Genomic DNA, 24076 nt, shown 5'->3' on the forward strand with positions numbered 1-24076 from the left:
TTATCCAACATTCTGGATTATCCAACGCATTTTTGTAGTCAATGTTTTCAATATATCATGATATTTTGGTGCTAAATTCATAAATACAGTAATTACTACATAGCATTACTGCGTATTGAACTACAGTAGAGTCTCGCTTATCCAACACTCGCTTATCCAACATTCTGGATTATCCAACGCATTTTTGTAGTCAATGTTTTCAATATATCATGATATTTTGGTGCTAAATTCATAAATACAGTAATTACTACATAGCATTACTGCCTATTGAACTACTTTTTCTGCCAAATTTGTTGTCTAACATGATGTTTTGGTGCTTCATTTGTAAAATCATAACTTAATTTGATGTTTAATAGGCTTTTCTTTAATGCCTCCTTATTATCCAACATATTCACTTATCCGACATTCTGCCGGCCCGTTTATGTTGGATAAGTGAGACTCTACTGTAATAAAGAGACGACAACAACAACAATAATAAATTGGTTACAAAAAAGCATTCGACTCACTGCCACATAGTTGGATCATCAAATGTCTGAATGTCATTGGGGTTTGTGAAAATAAAAAGAAATTAAGTGCATCAGATTAAGTTACTTTCTTTGGCTGCTCCAGTAAACCTGTTGTCTCTTCTTTTCTGCCTTCTTCTTCTTCTTCTTCTCCCTGTTGGCTTTCCTTCCCTATTCTCTTCACAATGGGCCTTGAGAAGCCAGTGCTAACAAAGGCTTGTTGCTGCCACAGTTTCCATAGCAGCTGCCCTGTATTCGCTTGGCAAAGCTGGCACAGAACACAAGCAAGCCGGACCGATTGCAAAGCCTTTCTTACCACATTTGGGACTTGGAGTTATAGTAAAAGTTTCTTGGCAGGTACGTCCGGATGATATTTAGGGACTTTTCCATTTCTTTAGCACACTTCAGCCTCCGCGGTGTGGTCTGCACTGCAGAATTAGGCTGCTAGATTTGGAATAAATAGCCTTGCTGCTTCAAAGCCTGGCTACTTGCTACCTAGGGGCATCTGGTTGGTTAGCTTCAATAGTACAGAGTAGTATCGCTGCTTCAAAGCCTGGCCGCCTTCTACCTTTGTTGGTCTGGTTGAATTGCACTGAATAGCCTTGCAGCTTCAATGCCTGGCTGTGTTATACCTAGGGCAATCTTTGTTTGGCAAGCTGGAGTAGCACCCTCAATCAAACAGCCTCTCTGAAACCTGGATATTTGCTTTGTAGGGAAATCATTGTTTGGCCAGCTTGAATTGCACTGAATAGTCTTGCAGCTTAAAAGTCTGGCCGCTTTCTACATAGGGATCCTTTGTTGGCCAGGTTGAATGGGACAGAGTAGCCTCGTGGCTTCAAAGCCTGGCAGTTTTCTATCTAGGGGAAATCTTGGTTGGCCAGGATGAACAGCACTGTGAATAGCCTTGCTGCTTGCAAGCCTGGCCGCTTTCTACCTTGCGGGATCCTTGGTTGGCCATGTTGAATAGCAATTAATATTCTTGGTGCAGAAAATCACCTTGCCACTGGAACTGCTACGACTCAAGGCAATAGAATCCTAGCGGGCGCAGTTTCTATATACAGTAGAGTCTCACTTATCCAACATAAACGGGCCGGCAGAACGTTGGATAAGCGAATATGTTGGATAATGAGGAGAGATTAAGAAAAAGCCTATTAAACATCAAAATAGGTTATGATTTTACAAATTAAGCACCAAAAGATCACGTTTTACAACAAATTTGACAGAAAAAGTAGTTCAATACGCAGTAATGCTATGTAGTAATTGTATTTACGAATTTAGCACCAAAATATCACGATTTATTGAAAGCATTGACTACAAAAAGGCGTTGGATAATCCAGAACGTTGGATAAGCGAGTGTTGGATAAGTGAGACTCTACTGTATGTATATATGCACAAAAATAGCAGATACATTCGAGAGCAAATACCTTTTGGATCAATGCAACAAGGAACCCCATTTGTGGCATCCTTCCATGTAATGGTATTCATAATAATAATTATGTATTTATGTATTTATTTATTACATTTATACTCTGCCCTCTCTCACCCCAAAGGGGACTCAGAGCAGCTAATAATAATAATAATAATAATAATAATAATAATAATAATAATTTATTTGTTTACTACATTTATACCCCGCCGTCTCTCACCTCGAAGGGGACTCAGAGCAACTAATAATAATAATAATAATAATAATAATAATAATAATAATAATAATAATTTATTTGTTTACTACATTTATACCCCGCCGTCTCTCACCTCGAAGGGGACTCAGAGCGGCTAATAATAATAATAATAATTTATTTGTTTACTACATTTATACCTTGCCCTCTCTCACCCCGAAGGGGACTCAGAGCAGTTAATAATAATAATAATAATAATAATAATAATTTATTTGTTTACTACATTTATACCCCGCCCTATCTCACCTCAAAGGGGACTCAGAGCAGCTAAAATAATAATAATAATAATAATAATAATAATAATAATTTATTTGTTTACTACATTTATACCTCTCCCTCTCTCAACCCAAAGGACTCAGAGCAGATAATAATAATAATAATAATATTTATTTGTTTACTACATTTATACCCTGTCCTCTCTCACCCCAAAGGGGACTCAGAGCAGATAATAATAATAATAATAATAATAATAATAATAATAATAATAATTTATTTGTTTACTACATTTATACCCTGCCCTCTCTCACCCCGAAGGGGACTCAGAGCGGCTATTATTATTATTATTATTATTATTATTATTATTATTATTATTATTTACTACATTTATACCCTGCCCTCTCTCACCCCGAAGGGGACTCAGAGCGGCTATTATTATTATTATTATTATTATTATTATTATTATTATTATTTACTACATTTATACCCTGCCCTCTCTCACCCCGAAGGGGACTCAGAGCGGCTAATAATAATAATATAATATAAAATATCTCTGGTTGATTGAGAGTCTATTGTATATTGTTGTTTCTTGCCAGAGATTTGCTAAACGGTGCAGAGGACCAAGGGCAACATCTCAGCCCAAGTGTCAGAAGGAAGAATTCTTTATCTCGTCTCCCAACAAAACACAGTCCAATGCAGCCCTTGGATAGAAAGCTATGGAGCGGATCAGGGCCAAACCCGAGTCGATCCTTACGAGAAGAGGGCCAAAGGGAAGCGGAATCAGGAGCAGCGATTTGGAGACTTGGAGGACAATCTGAGCGGCACAGAGAGCGAAATTTGGAGGTGGAACTCAACATGATGCAGTTTGAGCTGTTCTCCCTCAAACAGAAGGTAACGTGGGGTGCATCTACACCGTGCAATTGATGCAGTTTGACACCACTTTCAAGCCAACAGTGGCCCTTTCTACACTGCTTTGAATAGGATTAACGTATATACTAGAGCAGGAGTCCCCAAACTAAGGCCCGGGGGCCGGATGCGGCCCTCCAAGGTCATTTACCTGGCCCCCGCCCTCATTTATAATATAATATTTTTATATCCGTTTTAATAATATGTTATATTGTATATACATATGATATTGATAATAATATTATCATTTTATACAATATAATACTAATAATAATACCATATAATATTAATTATATGTTATATATTACATATAATATTACAGTATAGTGATATAGTTCAATATAGTAATATATAATGCTAATATTGTGCTATACTAATAATATAATATACTGTATGTACATACAGCTGCTCTGAGTTCCCTTCGGGGTGATTAGGGTGGGATATAAATGTAGTAAATAAATGTAGTAAATGAATGAATAAATAAATAATTTTGAACTTAAGCTCGCCCAAAGTCTGAAATGACTTGAAGGCACACAACAACAAAAACAATCCTAATTAACCTGACTATCTCATTGGCCAGAAGCAGGCCCACACTTCCTATTGAAATCCTGATAGGTTTATGTTGGTTAAAATTATTTTCATTTTTAAATATTGTATTGTTCTTTCATTGTTATTGTCGTTGTTTTGCACTGCAAATAAGATATGTGCAGTGTGCATAGGAATTTGTTCGGGTATTTTTCCCCAAATGATAATTCGGCCCCTCAACAGTCTGAAGGATTGTGGACCGGCCCTCGGCTTTAAAAGTTTGAGGACCCCTGGCCTAGAGTATAAGCCGAGTTTTCCAACCCTTTTTTAGGACTGAAAAAGCCCCTCTCGGCTTATACTCAGGTGAGGGTCCTGGTTGGCTTATACTTGGGTCGGCTTATACTTGAGAATATATTATTTTTCTCTATTATTATTGGTATTATTACATTTATTATTTTCTCTATTATTGTTGCTACTATTACATTTATTTTACTCTATTTTATTATTTTTAATACACTTATTATTTCACTCTGATCTTATTATTACTGCATTAATTATTTTACTCTATTTTTATTTTTTATTTATTTATTATTTATTTGCTACATTTATATGCCGCCCTTCTCACCCCGAAGGGGACTCAGAGCGGCTTACAAATTAAATTTACATACAATATTATATTATTAGCATAGTACAATACTGGCAATAAATTACTATATTGTACTATATCAATATATTGTAATATTATTAGTAATTTTACATGTAAAATATGATATATAATTAATATTATTATATTGTATTATTAGTATTATATCGTATTACAATATAATATTGTGAATATTATATGTATATACAATATGTTATAATTATTACATATTATTGTAAAATATATTGTATATATATATATTTATATGTAAACAAACACACACACATATATATACACACACATATATATTTTTATTACATGTATTATTTTCCTGTATTTATTATTATTATGTATTATTTTACTCTATTACAGTAGAGTCTCACTTATCCAACACTCGCTTATCCAACGTTCTGGATTATCCAACGCATTTTTGTAGTCAATGTTTTCAATATATCGTGATATTTTGGTGCTAAATTCGTAAATACAGTAATTACTACATAGCATTACTGCGTATTGAACTACTTTTTCTGCCAAATTGGTTGTCTAACATGATGTTTTGGTGCTTCATTTGTAAAATCATAACCTAATTTGATGTTTAATAGGCTTTTCCTTAATGCCTCCTTATTATCCAACATATTTGCTTATCCAACATTCTGCCGGCCCGTTTATGTTGGATAAGTGAGACTCTACTGTATTATTAAAAGGATACATAACCACATTTACACTGAAGAAGATGAGAATAACGATTTGATCAGAGTTGGACAGTCTTATCTGAAATTTGCGCTTTATGTAAATATTCAAAAACATTTAACCTACTGATGCCTCAATTAATGTAATTTTATTGGTAGCTATTTTTATTTCTGAAATTTCCCACCCTCAGCTTATACTGGAGTCAATGTTTTTCCAGTTTTTTGTGGTAAAATTAGGTGTTGAGAAGTGGTATTTCGGTCTGGCTTTCAACTGCATATGGTCAATGTTTTCTCCTATACAGTAGAGTCTCACTTATCCAACACTCGCTTATCCAACGTTCTGGATTATCCAACGCATTTTTGTAGTAAATGTTTTCAATATATCGTGATATTCTGGTGCTAAATTCATAAATACAGTAATTACTACATAGCATTACTGCATATTGAACTACTTTTTCTGCCAAATTTGTTGTCTAACATGATGTTTTGGTGCTTCATTTGTAAAATCATAACCTAATTTGATGTTTAATAGGCTTTTCCTTAATGCCTCCTCATTATCCAACATATTCGCTTATCCAACATTCTGCCGGCCCGTTTATGTTGGATAAGTGAGACTCTACTGTATTATTAAAAGGATACATAACCACATTTACACTGAAGAAGATGAGAATAACGATTTGATCAGAGTTGGACAGTCTTATCTTAAATTTGCGCTTTATGTAAATATTCAAAAGCATTTAACCTACTGATGCCTCAATTAATGTAATTTTATTGGTAGCTATTTTTATTTCTGAAATTTCCCACCCTCAGCTTATACTGGAGTCAATGTTTTTCCAATTTTTTTGTGGTAAAATTAGGTGTTGAGAAGTGGTATTTCGGTCTGGCTTTCAACTGCATATGGTCAATGTTTTCTCCTATACTTTGTTCATTTTTAATTCCAAAACGTAACCTACTTTCTGGATAGCCCTCATAGATAGGAAAGCTAACAGGGCTTTCAATTCCAAAACGTAACCTACTTTCTGGATAGCCCTCATAGATAGGAAAGCTAACAGGGCTTATCTATCTAACTAACTAATGAGGACTAAACGCTTGTGCAGGATGGGCTTGAGTTCCAATGCCTTCCAATGCCTTTTGCCCTTCTCCGGTGTGTTAAAATGTATAACTTGCCTCCAAAACTTCTCCTAATTCCTCGCCTTTTCCGCAGCAGATGGAGAACTCCTTTGCGCTCCTGGAACGGGAAAAGAAATGGCTGGAGACGAGTTTCTTGGAAAACCGAAAGCAAGAAGGAGACTTGGATGAGAAGTGAGCGGCGTCTTTGTCTTTCCAAAGTTGAGGATTATATATATATATATATATATATATATATATATATATTTTACTGACTCCACCTGCCAAATCAAAGGTGCTGCTACACCAGGCATGAGCAAACTTGGGTCTTCCAGGTGTTTTGGACTCCAACTCCCACCATTCCTAACAGCCTCAGGCCCCTTCCTTTTGCTCCCCAGCCGCTTAAGCGGCTGGGGAGCAAAAGGAAAGGGCCTGAGGCTGTTAGGAATGGTGGGAGTTGGAGTCCAAAACACCTGGAAGACCCAAGTTTGCTCATGCTTGAGTTAGAGACTATGAAATCCTGACTTGTACATTAGGATGAAAAAGTTGGGAGAAGGGATATATATATCCCTTCATATATCAATCTGCCTTTTGTAGGATCTTTAAGGTGGAAATGGAATTGGCGAAAACCCAATCTTATTTGGGCGAAAGCAACCGGAAATCCTTGCCACCAGCAGCAATAAATTCCGGCACAAATGGAGTTGCGGTAAGAAAACTCTAAACATCATATTATTTGCATGTAGGTAAAGGTAAAGTTTTCCCCTGGCGTTAAGTCCAGGGGCTTGGTGCTCATCTCCAATTCTAAGCCGAAGAGCCGGCGTTGTCCGGAGACACCTCCAAGGTCATGTGGCCACTGGCATGACTACATGGAGCGCCGTCACCTTCCTACCAAAGCAGTACCTATTGATCTACTCACATTTGCATGTTTTTGAACTTCTAGATTGGCAGGAGCTGGGGCTAACAGCGGCACTCACTCCGCTCCCTGGATTCGAATCTGCAACTTTCCCCACCAAAGCAGTACCTATTGATCTACTCACATTTGCACGTTTTTGAACTTCTAGATTGGCAGGAGCTGGGGCTAACAGCGGCACTCACTCCGCTCCCTGGATTCGAATCTGCAACTTTCCCCACCAAAGCAGTACCTATTGATCTACTCACATTTGCATGTTTTTGAACTTCTAGATTGGCAGGAGCTGGGGCTAACAGCGGCACTCACTCCGCTCCCTGGATTCGAATCTGCAACTTTCCCCACCAAAGCAGTACCTATTGATCTACTCACATTTGCATGTTTTTGAACTTCTAGATTGGCAGGAGCTGGGGCTAACAGCGGCACTCACTCCGCTCCCTGGATTCGAATCTGCAACTTTCCCCACCAAAGCAGTACCTATTGATCTACTCACATTTGCATGTTTTTGAACTTCTAGATTGGCAGGAGCTGGGGCTAACAGCGGCACTCACTCCGCTCCCTGGATTCGAATCTGCAACTTTCCCCACCAAAGCAGTACCTATTGATCTACTCACATTTGCATGTTTTTGAACTTCTAGATTGGCAGGAGCTGGGGCTAACAGCGGCACTCACTCCGCTCCCTGGATTCGAATCTGCAACTTTCCCCACCAAAGCAGTACCTATTGATCTACTCACATTTGCACGTTTTTGCTGCTAGGTTGGCAGGAGCTGGGGCTAACAGCGGGAGCTCACCCCACTCCTCGGATGTGAACCGCCAACCTTTCAGGTGTAAATACCTTTAGATGCAGAAAAATCCATTGGATCGTGAAAGCTAAGCAGGGTCAGGCATGGTTCGGACTTGGAAGGAAAACCACCAGAGGCAGAATGAGCCAAACCACAGCTGAGTCTTTCCTGCCGAAGAAAAACATACAAAATTCATGAAGTTTAGAGGAGAATAGCAGAAATGAAAGGTAATGTATTTGCAGAATAATTCAATGTTTCTCTCTGAATCTCAGGAAGAGAAAAGTGTGGATGAAGAGCTGGCTGCTCACAAGAAACGTATCAAGGCCTTAGAAAGAAGAAGAAGCGAAGTGGAGCGGCAACTGAAATCTACCAAAGAGGTTTGTGCCGAAATAAGGTTCTAAAGGACCCAGAAGTGGCTGGAGTCCATCCCGGGGAGAGTGCGGATGAGCTCCCTCTGTCAGCTCCAGCTCCATCCGGGGACATGGGAGAAGCCTCCCAACAAGGATGGTAAAAACATCCAAACATCCGGGCAATGTTTCCTGGGCAACGTCCTTGCAGACAGCCAATTCTCTCATACCCGTTTCTCAAGTTGCTCTTGACACGAAAAGGAAAATACTGAAGCACTTAAAGCAGTGTCAAAATGCATTAATTCTACAATGTAGACAATACCCCAAGTCCAATACTTATGTTTGTGTTGCTTTTCCTCCTCAGGAGCATCAGAGGATGGTCACAAATCTGGCAGAAGCTGAGCAGAGAGCGAAAGATTCATTGCAGGCCAAAGAAATACTTTGTGAAGAAAAAGACAGACTCCAAACTGCTCATGACAACATCTATCTGGTGTGTATCTCTTGCTTAATTCTTTCTCATTGGAATATGACTTTGCTCACAGTTCAGAAAATTATACCTGGTTTTGGTATAAAAGTGAAAAACCAAAAATATAAAATAAAGTTATTTGCAGATGACATTATTTTAATGTCAGAAGATCCGCGGAAAGAATTTCCCAAAATGATATGCCTGGTCAATCAATTTGGATCAGTTGCAGGTCTTTCAATCAATCTACGCAAAACAAAAATATTAGCGACAAAGTTAAGCAATAAAAAAAAAGAAGAATTAAGTCAAAAAACAGTAGTTCAATACGCAGTAATGCTATGTAGTAATTACTGTATTTACAAATTTAGCACCAAAATATCACGATGTGTTGAAAACATTGACTACAAAATGCGTTGGATAATCCAGAACGTTGGATAAGCGAGTGTTGGATAAGTGAGACTCTACTGTACTGTAATTGCAGCATAACATTACTGCGTGTTGAACTACTTTTTCTGTCAAATTTGTTGTAAAACATGATGTTTTGGTGCTTAATTTGTAAAAATCATAACCTAATTTGATGTTTAATAGTCTTTTCCTTAATCCCTCCTTATCAGCCAAGATATTTGCTTATCGAAGCTTCTGCCGGCCCGTTTAGCTTGGATAAGTGAGACTCTACTGTATGTGTGGAATAATGTCCAGAGTGGGAGAAAGAAAGAACTCTTGTCTGCACTTTTTGCAGTTTAATAAACTTTCCGCAAGTTTTTATCACAGAATCAATTAAGAAATGACATTGATAAGCCGGGTTACATAGTGCAATCCAACCTGCAAATATTAAACCCACAAAGGTTGGATTTAATCCAATGACTTGACTAACTCAACAGGAGAAGACCCGGCTGGAGGAGAAGGTTCATGAGCTGAATCTGGAGCTGCAACCAGCGCTTTCGGATCGGAAGAGACTCCTCGAGGTATCGTGCCACTTGATTTCATGTGTTTCCAGTGCACGTTCTTATTGCATCCCCGTAATGAACACAAGGGACTTTATGGCGATGAAAACGTTGTTTTTCAGGAGAAGGTGGCCCTCCATCAACAGGTCGAGAGGCTTACTCTGGAGCTGGAATGTACTCAAAAGCAGCAGGAAGGCTTCCAGGACCAAGTCTCGGCACTCAGTTTGGAGCTTTCCGACGCCAAGAGCCAAGTCCGTTACCTGGACAAGGAGAAAGTCCTCATGAAGGAGGAGCTGGAATCCACCAGAAAGGTTAGTTAGACCCACTTCTGGGCGTGCATCTTGTGCCTCCAATCCTAGAAGATTTTGAAAGATCCTGGGCATCATTGAGTCCAGTCCTGTGCAGGATTGTCATCTAGATTATGGAAAATGGAAATCTCAATTTCCATAACCTTTTGGAGATTTTATTATCTTTGGAAAGGCATGACTTTGTTAGAAGCCATAACCTTTTGGGAAAATGGCATTCCTGCATGGCAACTAGGTTACTCAGTTGTTCAACTGATGTACCTAGATATCTCTTTGAACTGTTAGGGACGAAGATTTGCCAATGCTAGCTATATCTATATACAGTAGAGTCTCACTTATCCAACACTCGCTTATCCAACGTTCTGGATTATCCAACGCATTTTTGTAGTCAATGTTTTCAATACATCGTGATATTTTGATGCTAAATTCGTAAATACAGTAATTACTACATAGAATAACTGCGTATTGAATGACTTTTTCTGTCAAATTTGTTGTATAACATGATGTTTTGGTGCTTATTTTGTAAAATCATAACCTAATTTGATGTTTAATAGGCTTTTCATTAATCCCTCCTTATTATCCAACATATTCACTTATCCAACGTTCTGCCGGCCCGTTTATGTTGGATAAGTGAGACTCTACTGTATATAAAAGGGTAATGAAATTTCGGCCTAGGACAAAACAACAAAACTATAGGGTTGTTGTATGTCTTTCGGGCTGTGTGACCATGTTCCACACAGCCCGAAAGACATACAACAACCCTGTGATCCCGGCCATGAAAGCCTTTGACAACACAACAAAACTACACATCCCAGAAACACTAAACTTGGCAGCACAACCCCTCATCCATGCCTCTACGTTCATACAACAAAAAGCTCCAGCTACTCCAGAAAACGGCCAGGCTTTGAGACTGCAAGGCTATTCACTGCTATTCCACCTGGCCAACAAAGGATTCCTATAAGCCACAGCAACACATGGCCAGGCAATATATATAACAACAACAATAATAATAAAACTTTACTTATACCCTGCCACCATCTCCCCGTGGGGACTCGGGGCAGCTTACATGGGGCAGAGGCCCAAACAACATAGAACAAAACATAGGCAACATAATACAAATCACACTATAAAAAGATAAAACAGTAATACAATATATCAATTAAAACAAAAATACAGGATAAAAAATTGCATTTAAAACACATAAATGGTAAAATGGTAATAAAAACGGGATAGATTATTATATATATATATACACAGTAGAGTCTCACTTATCCAACGTAAACGGGCCGGCAGAACGTTGGATGAGCGAATATGTTGGATAATGAGGGATTAAGGAAAAGCCTATTAAGCATCAAATTAGGTTATGATTTGACAAATGAAGCACCAAAACATCATGTTATACAACAAATTTGACAGAAAAAGTAGTTCAATACGCAGTAATGCTATGTAGTTATTACTGTATTTACGAATTTAGCACCAAAATATCACGACGTATTGAAAACATTGACTACAAAAATGTGTTGGATAATCCAGAACGTTGGATAAGCGAGTGTTGGATAAGTGAGACTCTACTGTGTATATATAAATATATATACACACACATACACACATACATACATACACATACATACATATACATATACATACGTGTGTGTGTATGTGTATTTATGTGGCTCCCTCTTCCAGGCCAAGGAGGAGCTTTTGTCCGAGAAGAAAATCCTGGAGAACCGCATCCAAGCTCTGCAAGACGAGCGTTTGCATTTGCTCGACGAGAGGAAAACAATCCATTCTGAGAACCAGGCCGATGGGAAGAAGCAGGAGGAGAAAACCAAGGCTCTCCAGGAAAGCTATGAAAATCTTAGGTAGTCGGGAGAAGCTATTGAAAGATTATATGTTTTAAGTTTTGTATATTGCTCCATGTGTTTTAATGCTTCATGTAAATGGTTTCTTGACTGTTTTGTTTCTAATTGTACTGTTGCTTTTATTGGCATTGAATTTTTGCCAGACTTGTAAGTTGCCTTGAGAAAGACAGGATAGAAATGATGTAAATAAATAAATACAGTACAGTCTCACTTATCCAAGCTAAACGGGCCGGCAGAAGCTTGGATAAGCGAATATCTTCGATAATAAGGAGGGATTAAGGAAAAGTCTATTAGGTTATGATTTTACAAACTCTCAAGCAACCAGAGATGAGTCTCTAATGTTCTGACGATTTCTAATTTAAACTAAACAGTGAAACTGAGGCCCTGGGCTGATTGGGTTGCTAGAAGACCAAGTGGGCGGAGCTTATCCCTTTGGCAGCTATTGGATAAAACAATTACAGTAGAGTCTCACTTATCCAACGTAAACGGGCCGGCAGAACGTTGGATGAGCGAATATGTTGGATAATGAGGGATTAAGGAAAAGCCTATTAAACATCAAATTACATTATGATTTTACAAATGAAGCACCAAAGCATCATGTTATACAACAAAATAGACAGAAAAAGTAGTTCAATACGCAGTAATGCTATGTAGTTATTACTGTATTTACGAATTTAGCACCAAAATATCACGACGTATTGAAAACATTGACTACAAAAATGTGTTGGATAATCCAGAATGTTGGATAAGCGAGTGTTGGATAAGTGAGACTCTACTGTATTCCTCTCTCTCTAATTAGGACTTCATTTTTCTTTTCTTTTTGTTGTATCAACCTAGAGGCGTGGATGATGGGATGTGTTGTCAAATTTTGAGGTTGGGGGGCCTGTAGTTTTGTTGTTTTGTGGGTCGCCGTGATGCCATCACTCATTTATATATATAGATAAATGGGCCGGCAGAACGTTGGATAAGCGAATATGTTGGATAATAAGGAGGGATTAAGGAAAAGCCTATTAAACATCAAATTATGTTATGATTTTACAAATTAAGCACCAAAACATCATGTTATACAACAAATTTGACAGAAAAAGTAGTTCAATATGCAGTAATGCTATGTAGTAATTACTGTATTTACAAATTTAGCACCAATATATCACGATATATTGAAAACATTGACTACAAAAATGCCTTGGATAATCCAGAGGCTTGGATAAGTGAGACTCTACTGTACAATAAATAAGAGTATTCAATTGTGTGGATTTGTGTGGATTCAATTGAGTGCTGGATTGAGCCCCCTTCTACACTGTTATATAATCTAGATCAGGGGTCCTCAAACTTTTTAAGCCGAGGGCCGGTCCACAATCCTTCAAACTGTTGAGGGGCCGGATTATCATTTGAAAAAAAAATACAAATTCCGATGCACACTGTACATGTCTTATTTGTAGTGCAAAAACAACAACAATGAAAGAACAATACAATATTTAAAAATAAAAATTATTTTAACCAACATACATTTATCAGGATTTCAATGGGAAGTGTGGTCCTGCTTCTGGCCAATGAGATAGTCAAGTTAATTAGGGTTATTATTGTTGTTGTTGTTGTTGTTGTGTGCCTTCAAGTCGTTTCAGACTTTGGGCGAGCCTAAGTCTAAAATGTATTTATTTATTATTTATTTATTTACTGCATTTATTTACTACATTTGTATCACACCCTTTTCACCCCAAAGGGGACTCAGAGTGGCTTACAAATTATATGTACATACAATATATTATATTATTAGCATAGCACAATATTAGCATTATAAATGACTATATTGAACTATACCACTATACTGTAATATTATTAGTAATATTATATGTAATATAGAATATATAATTAATATTATTATATGGTATTATTATTAGTGTTATATTGTATTACATTATAATATTATTATCAATATTATATGTATATACAATATATTATATTATAAAACTGAGGGCGGGGGCCAGGTAAATGACCTCGGAGGGCCGCATCCGGCCCCCGGGCCTTAGTTTGGGGACCCCTGATCTAGATTATCAAAGCAGGCAATCCAGATTATCTGCGTTGAACTGAATTATATGAGTCTCTACACCATAGTGGAGCCTCTGGTGGTGCAGCATGTTAAAGCGCTGAGCTGCTGAACTTGCGGGGCGAAAGGTCGCAGGTTCGAATCCAGGGAGTGGATTGAGCTCCTGCTGTTAGCTCCAGCTTCTGCCAACCTCGCAGTTCGAAAACATGCAAATGTGAGTAGATGAATAGGTACCGCTCCGGCGGGAAGGTAACGATGCTCCATGCACTCATTCCATAGGGAATCTCTGGCCTTGCAGCAAAGGGAGAAGGAGCTCCTTCAGACGCGTTGCCAGGAGCTGGAAGCAGCTTTGCACAACAAGCAGAAGGAGACAGAAAACCAGTTTGCGGAGCAGAAGCAAGTCTCCCTTTACTGGAAGGAGAGATGGGAAGAGGCAGCTGCAGCCCTGAAGGCCAAAGACGAAGAGCTGGAGGTGATTCGAACACAAAGCCAGGCCCTCTCTGCCAAGGTAAGGCCAAGAAAAGAGCCTCCTTGCCTTCTAGTTCTCCTTGAGTGCCTTTCTCGGCAAACAACAATGCTGAAATGGCTCAAGAAAAGCATTCCTTTTCTTACCATCTGTTGGCCTTGGTTTCCACTGGGATTGGGTTCCAGATACCAAAATCTATGGATGCACAAGTCCTATTGTATACAATCATGCCTTTAACTGAATACTTTGTAGCCCTGGATGGTCAAAACCGTGGATGCAGAATCTGCGAATACAGAGGACCAACTGTTTGAGGATTTTTTTAAAAAGGCACCATGATATAATGGGTTGGTTGACTGGAAAGGCATGTGTCGACAGCTGATTGGCTGAGCCAGCTACGAGCCAGAATTCCGATTGGCTACTGTCTCTAGCACGGTTTTAACTACAGTAGAGTCTCACTTATCCAAGTTAAACGGTAATTACAACATACAATACAGTAAATACAGTAATTACAACATAACATTACTGCGTATTGAACTACTTTTTCTGTCAAATTTGTTGTATAGCATGATGTTTTGGTGCTTCATTTGTAAAATCATAACCTAATTTGATGTTTAATAGGCTTTTCTTTAATCCCTCCTTATTATCCAAGATATTCGCTTATCCAAGTTTCTGCTGGCCCGTTTAGTTTGGGTAAGTGAGACTCTACTGTAATATTGTATGTAAATTTAATTTGTAAGCTTCTCTTGAGTCCCCTTCGGGGTGAGAAGGGCGGGATATTATAGGGACATGATATATTTGCACTTTTAGCACTTTGGCCTAGATTCTTTGAACCCAATCCATGATTTTAACATTTTATGTTGTATGGGGTTTCTATTTTATGACTTACTTTTATTGTCTGATTGATTGGTTTTATTGTTTTGTTCTTATTGTTCTGTTTGGGCTTGGCCCCATGTAAGCCGCCCCGAGTCCCTTCGGGGAGATGGGGCGGGGTATAAGAATAAAATTATTATTATTATTATTATTATTATTATTATTATTATTATTATTATATTAATGTATTAAATAAATAATAATAAATATAAATAATACATGGCCATACAGCCCAAAAGACTCACAGCAACCCTGTGATTCCGGCCATGAAAGCCTTAACAATATATTATTTTTTCAAATTGGAATTATCTTGTAGTTCAGCTCAGCCAGGTCTTATTTGCGTCGCTGGGAGTCATAGCTCAAATAAATGGCATTTACCAAACTTGCTTGCCCTCTCCAACAATGGGAGGTAGTTCCCGTCTCTGATATTTATTTATTTATTATTTATTTACAGTATTTATATTCTGCCCTTCTTTCTCACCCCGAAGGGGACTCAGGGCGGATTACAATGAACACATATATGGCAAACATTCAATGCCAACAGACAAACAACATACATTAGACAGACTCAGAGGCATTTTTAACATTTTTCCAGCTTCACGATTCCGGCCACAGGGGGAGCTGTTGCTTCACCGTCCAGTAGTGGCTGTACTTCCTCATTCCTTTCCTCATGTTTTGCTGGCAGTTTTATGGTGTTGTAAATTAGCCTAAAGCGTCCCTAAATTTCCCTAATTGACAGATGCAACTGTCTTTCGGGGCTGCATAGGTCAACAGCAAGCCGGGGCTATTAATAGTCGGAGGCTTAACCCGACCCGGGCTTCGAACTCATGACCTCTCGGTCAGTAGTGATTTATAGCAGCTGGTTACTAGCCATCTGCGCCACAGCCCGGCCCCGTGTTAAACCACCTACCCTGTTTCCCCTAAAATAAGACATCCCCAGAAAATAAGACCTAGTAGAAGTTTTGCTGAGTTGCTAAATATAAGGCCTTCCCCGAAAGTAAGACCTATCAAAGGTTTTGTTTCGAAACATGCCCGCCAAACAGAACACTAGAGCATGCAGGATTGGTAAATGTATGTACCAGAGTGTTGTACATGGAAATAATGGTAGTAATAAGAAATTCTTGATAGGATTCACAGTTTGTCTGGTTATGCAGGTTTGTGATGACAACTACTATAGAGTATATAATAAATGTTCTCTTTTTTTTTTGTTCAACAATAAATGTGAACTCTTCTTCATGGAAAAATAAGACATCCCCTGAAAATAAGACCTAGAGCATCTTTGGGAGCAAAAATTAATATAAGACACTGTCTTATTTTCGGGGAAACACGGTACACAGATCTGTGCCACTTTCTTGTCAACAATGGGAGATAATGTGAGTGGGAAGCTAAGACTATGGTGGGGTAAGTTCAATGGCGTTCAAGTTCGGTGCCTTGAATGCTGACTGGCCTGCAATATGCAGCGAGTTCACCGGAAGCCCTGAGGCATATATTCACCTCTTACTAAGAGAGGCAAGGAGCCATGAGAGAGGCAGGCACTCAGACGGAGGCCGTGTTTATATTTATTCCCGTCTGGTTCCTTCGCCCACCTTGATGTCTTTCCTCCTTCAGGGACCGGGTGCCAAAGCCATCCGGAGTCCCCAGCAAGAGCAGGAGAGCCTCAAGCTGCAGCATCAGCTGGTGACCGAACAGGTAAAGAGGACATAGCGTTACTATTGCATCCACCCACATCTCGATTCGTCTCCTTTGGACTGAAAAGCCGTGGGTGCTGCTGAAGGAAGATGGGTGTCAAGGCTGGCGTGAGATGGGAACGCATTGGGGTGTAGAAAGGCTCCACAAACAACCACGCTTCGGCTGGGATTCCTCGTTGGAGGGTTCAGTTCCACTTCCGCCCCTTGTAGAATTATAATAGTGACAATATTTGTTCCATGCGGGTTTGTCTTTGTGTCTGCTTTATATTATGTTATCATTTTATTTTACTTTTATGTGTTGTACTGTATTAGGTAAGGTAAAGGTTTTCCCCTGACGTTGAGTCCAGTCATGTCCAACTCTGGAGGTTGGTGCTCATCTCCATTTCTAAGCCAAAGAGTTGTCCATAGACACCTCCAAGGTCATGTGGCCTTCCCGCCAGAGCGGTACCTATTGATCTACTCACATTGGCATGTTTTCGAACTGCTAGGTTGGCAAGAGCTGGAGCTAACGGCGGCAGCTCACGCCGCTCCCGGGGTTTGAACCTGGGACCTTTCGGTCAGCAGCTCAGTGCTTTAACGCACTTTATTATTTATTATTATTTATTTACAGTATTTATATTCCGCCCTTCTCACTCAGGGCGGATTACAATGAACACATATATGGCAAACATTCAATGCCAACAGACAAACAACATATATAGACAGACACAGAGGCATTTAACATTTTTTTCCAGCTTCACGATTCCGGCCACAGGGGGAGCTGTTGCTTCACTGTCCACTAGTGGCTGTACTTCCTCATTCCTTTCCTCATGTTTTGCTGGCAGTTTTATGATGTTGTAAATGAGTTAAATTAGCCTCCCCGCATAAAGCTTACCTAAATTTCCCTACTTGACAGATGCAACTGTCTTTCGGGGCTGCATAGGTCAACAGCAAGCCGGGCTATTTAATGGTCGGGGGCTTAACCCGACCCGGGCTTCGAACTCATGACCTCTCGGTCAGTAGTGATTTATTGCAGCTGGTTACTAGCCAGCTGCGCCACAGCCCCGGCCACTGGGGCAAAGTTAATCTGTTTTATTTTATCTGTTTTGCTGATATTGTTTACTTACGTTTTTAATCATGTTACATTTTGTTCTTTGGGCTTGGTCCCATAATATAATCTAATAATGAAACTTTATATACCGCTCTAGCTCCTCGAAAGGACTCAAAACAACATACAATAACTTAACACATTGTAAACAAGACAAAATAATTCAGTTAAAATAACAGTCACAGTCAGAACCTTCGATCGAGGGAGCGGGAATCATTAGTCAGGCCAAGTTTGACATGGTCCATTTTGAGGTAGAGATAAACTTATTCAGCATACGTGAATTGAATGAAAAGTAATGCCTCCACCTTCGTTACTTGGCTTTGGATGGGGATATTTTAATAAATCAAACGCAGAAATAATCCTTAGAATGTGCTCTTTAACTACCACTATTCACTTTTCCACATAATCACCAGACAATTTGATACATTTCTTCCAACGATGAACACGTTTTTTGAAGCCGTCACAGAAGAAGTCGACACTCTGTTTCCGCAACCAGCATCTCACAGTTCTCTCAACGTCTTCATCAGAAGCATAATGATGTCCCCACAGATCTTCTTTCTTTATTGGGAACAGATGGATTCTCTGATGAATCTCCTTTGGGGTGACACCTTCTGCTCTCAAGAATTCAATTCAAGAATTGCTTAAGTCGCATTGACTGATCGTCTGCGCAGGGTTCCATACTTTGCACTTTAACAACACAACCGTTCAATGCTAAGGCTTCCCGCCAAATGGAACCGTCTGCATAGGGTTCCATACTTTGCACTTTAACAACACAACCGTTCAATGCTAAAGCTTCCCCGTCTGCGCAGGGTTCCATACTTCACACTTTAACAACACAACCATTCAATGCTAAGGCTTCCCACCAAATGGAACTGTAGAGGAGAGTCTACTGAACAAGCCAGGACCTGCCACAGACCAGGACTGCCATCTGTTGAGGAGTTACGAAGGTGGAAGCATTACTTTTCATTCAACCCACATAGGTCATGTTAGCCGTCCCGAGTCCCTGAGATGGAGGCAGGTTAGAAAAATAAATTATTATTATTATTATTATTATTATTATTATTATTATTATTATTATTTTATTATGACACAGCAAACAAGATAGATATGCTGGATTTCGTATCACAAAATCACAAGTCGAACACTTCCCAAGCGTTTAGGACTGTGTGATGTATTTTCGGATGATGCGTGCAGATCCCAGTCGGGTGGCCTTTTGCAGTTGGCAGATCGTAATTTGTCAATGTCTATTGTTTCCAAATGCCGGCTGAGATCTTTTGGCACGGCACCCAGTGTGCCCATCACCACTGGGACCACCTGCACTGGTTTCTGCCAGAGTCTTTGCAGTTCAATCTTGAGGTCCTGATAGCGGCTGAGTTTTTCCTGTTGTTTTTCGTCAATGCGACTGTCACCTGGGATGGCAACATCAATGATCCAAACCTTGTTCTTTTCCACAACTGTGATGTCTGGTGTGTTGTGTTCCAGAACTTTGTCAGTCTGGATTCGGAAGTCCCACAGTATCTTTGCATGTTCATTTTCCAATACTTTTGCAGGTTTGTGATCCCACCAGTTCTTAACTGCAGGGAGGTGATACTTGAGGTATAGGTTCCAATGAATCATTTGGGCCACATAGTTGTGCCTCTGTTTGTAGTCTGTCTGTGCAATTTTCTTACAGCAGCTGAGGATATGATCAATGGTTTCATCGGTTTCCTTGCACAGTCTGCACTTTGGGTCATCAGCTGATTTTTCGATCTTGGCCTTGATTGCATTTGTTCTGATGCATTTGTTCTTGAGGTCCTGATAGCGGCTGAGTTTTTTCTGTTGTTTTTCGTCAATGCGGCTGTCACCTGGGATGGCAACATCAATGATCCAAACCTTTTTCTTTTCCACAACTGTGATGTCTGGTGTGTTGTGTTCCAGAACTTCGTCAGTCTGTTTTCGGAAGTCCCATTATTATTATTATTATTATTATTATTATTATTATTATTATTATTATTATTATTCAGCCAACACATTTTGGACATTTCCACCTGGGCAGAAGTATCTCAACTTCACATTTGCTTTCTCTTCTCCTAACAGTTGAAAGGGATTTTCAGACAGAGAGCACAGCAGAAACAAGGGACCAGAAAACCTCCTGGAAGACTCCAAGAAAGTTCTGCCATGTCTCCTACATCTCAAGGAACTCTGGTAGGAAATCCCTTCTTCTCCATCTCTTTCATGGTTATCTTTTAAGTCAATTTCCATTGCATCAGCACTGTGCTTGAGCATGAGAACCTGTGAAGTTCAAGCAAGTTTGGAAAAGTTATTCTGGGGGAACTCTTTGGGTTACTTTTTCCAACTATGAGTTTCTGGAGATGTTTTGGGTCTCGTGCCCCTTTGGTGGGATTCCAAAAAGTCATCCAATTGAACAGGATGGTGGGCTTCCAAATAGGCCTCTGAAGTCCAAAACATTTGGAGGACACTACGCTGAGTCTAGGATGAATAACGTTCTAGAATGTCCAGAACATTATCTTAAGTTTCTTCTATAGGTTGGAGCCGCATCCCTCAAGTTTTCTGAAGAAGGTGAAACTGGATCACAGGACATTGAAGTGGAGAGTCTGAGGCAGCAGCTGAAACAAAAAATGGAAATGGTAAGGAAACCTATAGCAGCGGGGCTCCTACCTATGTACGGTGCCGGAAGATAGCTCTTCTCTATTGAATTGTAGTTGTGCCCATGTTAAGTTTCATTTATTTGAACGGAGATGTTTGAATCTAGATCCAACCTAGTGTATGCGAGCTGAGATGGAAATTGCTGGACTTCCAGGAACTGTGCCTTCTTCTTTCTTTCCAAACTTTGATTAGTAGTGGATCAAAGTCCATTTTGGGTTTTCCTCAAGGAAATGAATGGAGCAATGAAGCCACTCTGCTTCTTAATCCAAACTGTGATGAACTATCTAAGAGACTGAACCTATTTTGGGAAGAAATTCCAAATAGGTCTGATGTTTGAAGTGAGAGTCAGAGCAGGTTCACAATCCCACTGGCATAGCAGTGGTCAGTTAACACTGGATGCATGCGTCCATCACTATGACATTGCCTTCTGAGCATCCCACCTATGTGTCACTTGTTCCTCCGTTCCAGATTTCCTCCATGACTTCTGAAATCGAGGCTTTGAAGCAGAAGAATGAGAACCTCACGAAAGGTAAGAAGGAGAGTCCTTGTGGACAAGTTAAACATGAGTTGACAATGCGATGCGGCAGCTTAAAAAGCCAATGTGACTTTGGACTTTAAATCCTATAGGCTGTTGGGAATTATGGGAGTTGGAAGTCCAAAACACTTGGAGGGCCAAAGTTTGCCCATGCCTGGGCTAGATGGCCATCTGTCTGGAGTGCTTTCATAGTGTGTTTCTGCATGATGGATGGTTGGATTACACCTTGCGTTCTCCGATCCTATGATTCTAAGGCAAACTTTGCTAACAAGCCCTACAAATTACCTGTCTGACAAGCAAACACCTGGAGGGCTAAAGTTTGCCCATGCCTGGGCTAGATGGCTATCTGTCTGGAGTGCTTTAATGGTATGTTTTTGCATGGCAGATGGTTGGATTACACCTTGCGTTCTCTGATTCTATGATTCTAAGGCAAGTTTTGCTAACAATCCCTACAAATTACGTGTCTAGCAAGCAAACCATTTCAGGAATGCAGCGGGTTGAACCGCTGAGCCACTTAAATTGATCGCCAAAATATTGGTGGTTCGAATCCAGGGAGTGGAGTGAGCTCCTGCTGTTAGCTCCAGCTTCTGCCAACCTAGTAGTAGTTCGAAAACATGCAAATATGAGTAGATCAAATCAAATCAAACCTCTACTGTATATACAATATATTATAATTTTATATTATATAATTTACAGTAATATATAATATTAATAATATTATTTTGTAATACAATATAATACTAATAATACTATATAATAATATTAATTATATATTATATATTACATGTAATATTATTAATAATATTACAATATATAGATATAGTAAAAGGAGTCCTGGTGGCGAAGTACGTTAAAGCACTGAGCTGGAGACTGAAAGGTCCCAGGTTCAAACCCCAGGAGCGGCATGAGCGCCCACTGTTAGCTCCAGCTCCTGCCAACAGAGCAGTTCGAAAACATGCCAATGTGAGTAGATCAATAGGTACTGCTCCGACGGGAAGGTAACAGCACTCCATGCAGTCATGCCAGTGGCCACATGACTTTAGAGGTGTCTACGGACAACACCGGCTCTTTGGCTTAGAAATGGAGATGAGCACCAACCCCCAGAGTCAGCACAACTGGATTTAATGTCAGGGGAAAACCTTTACCTTTACCTAGTAAACAGGTGGATGTTTAAAGCGACATATCTGTCGTTTCTGCTTTCTCAACAGGTAAACTGAGGTTCCAGCAGCAGATCCAAGAAATCCGTAGGCTGTCGAAGCAACAGCCAGAAAAAAGCACCCCAGATTTGCCGGTTCCTAGATTGGCGGACAAGCTAAGCCTGGATTTCCAAAGCGCTAAGAGGAGTGGGAGCTCCTTGCCTTCACCCCAAAGTGATGAACCCACCATCACCTTGTATGGTCAGGAGAAGCGAATGGCTTTGCAGCACCCTTCACTTGTCACTGCGGATGACACTAATGCTAGGCATTTATCCCTTGCGGGCCCTGCCGTCCACGATTCTCCCACCTCTGTGGCACATCTACAGTTGCGTCCAGATGTTCCTGACATCTCCGTGCCTTCCATAAGTCTTCCCTTGGATGAATTTGCTTCTCTGCAAGAGGCTCAGAGCTCTTCTGAAGGTGACGGGGCCTTACTCCGGCCCCAGAGCCCAGCCCTGTTATCCCCCAGGCCTTTTGGACTCCCCAGACCATGGTCCCCTGTTAAATCCAGAGCAAGCCCTGAACTTTCAGACAATTGAAGGTAGAAAGAGCAAGCACGGAACGGTGTCCAAACATGCATCTACACTGTGGTATGAATGGAGTTTGACTTCACTCTGATTGCTGGGAGTTGTAGTTTGATGTTAGTTTGCATTCATTCTAGATCAGGCATGGGCAAACCTTGACCCTCCAGGTGTTTTGGACTTCAACTCCCACCATTCCTAACAGCCTCAGGCCCTTTCCTTTTCCCCCTCAGCCGTTTAAGCAGACACCGACTACAAAATGGAGTCCTGAGTCTGAACATGCTCAGCACAATCACATGTCTATGACCCTCCCAGCTTAAGCGGCTGAGGGGGGAAAGGAAGGGGCCTGAGGCTGTTAGGAATTGTGGGAGTTGAAGTCCAAAACACCTAGAGGGTCAAGGTTTGCCCATGCCTGATCTAGATGGACCAACCTCACAGGATTGTTGTTGTCATTGTTTGCAAAGATACTATATGTGTGTTAACTGGAAAATCAAATGCATGAATTTGATCGGCTGAGTTTGCAAGAACCTGGGAATCAGTTTGCAACTGTTACTGTCCTGCTGCTGGAGAACCCGTTTGATCAGCTTTTTCTCTGTGTGAGTCGTCTGAGTACTGGCTGAAAAGAAGATGGCTCTGTACTCAGAGAGGCCTATTTTCTGAGGCCTTGTTTGCTGCAGATCTTCACTAAAGATTAAGAAAGGACTGCTTATGGCTGAGTTTGCAAGGACCTGGGAATCAGTTTGCAACTGTAACTGTCCTGCTGCTGGAGAACCCGTTTGATCAGCTTTCTCTCTCTGCGAGTGAGTCTTCTGAGTACTGGCTGGAAAGAAGATGGCTCTGTACTCAGAGAGGCCTGACTATTTTCTGAGGCCTTGTTTGCTGCGGATCTTCACCAAAGACTAAGAAAGGACTGCTTACGACTGATTTTTGCAAGCAATCAGAAGGACTATTGTAAACACCACTGTACTGTTGATCTCCTGGACTTAATAAAAGTTCTGGTGTTATTCGTTCTACAAAGCTGAGTGGTGAATCATTCTGCAGGGTGATTCTAGATTCTTGGGGACAAGTAAGAGCTTCTGTCTATCATCCACAATCCCCAACAGTTGTGAGGTTCAAATAGACCCCATTGAAAGAAAGACGC

At 40.1% G+C, this 24076-nt stretch overlaps 1 protein-coding gene across 2 annotated transcripts; it reads left to right on the top strand.

The window, feature by feature from the left end:
• The first annotated feature begins 747 nt into the window (after window positions 1-747).
• LOC103281295 (myosin heavy chain, clone 203) lies at window positions 748-24069 on the top strand. Of its 2 annotated transcripts, none has more exons than XM_008122586.3 (15): window positions 748-860; window positions 2995-3289; window positions 6366-6463; window positions 6866-6974; window positions 8231-8335; window positions 8670-8795; window positions 9650-9733; window positions 9835-10023; window positions 11704-11879; window positions 14206-14434; window positions 16871-16951; window positions 20114-20221; window positions 20563-20664; window positions 21152-21212; window positions 22427-24069. In XM_008122586.3, the coding sequence occupies exons 2-15, from the start codon at window positions 3092-3094 to the stop codon at window positions 22951-22953; spliced, it is 2193 nt and encodes a 730-aa protein (XP_008120793.1). In that variant the 5' UTR covers window positions 748-860; window positions 2995-3091; the 3' UTR covers window positions 22954-24069. The 2 variants fall into 2 exon arrangements, with proteins under 2 accessions (XP_008120793.1, XP_016853668.1); XM_016998179.2 differs by having other exon boundaries at window positions 6369-6463; window positions 22427-24068.
• The last annotated feature ends 7 nt before the right edge of the window (window positions 24070-24076 follow it).

Source organism: Anolis carolinensis, unplaced genomic scaffold, assembly GCF_035594765.1.
Source record: "Anolis carolinensis isolate JA03-04 unplaced genomic scaffold, rAnoCar3.1.pri scaffold_11, whole genome shotgun sequence".
Lineage (NCBI taxonomy): Eukaryota > Metazoa > Chordata > Lepidosauria > Squamata > Dactyloidae > Anolis > Anolis carolinensis.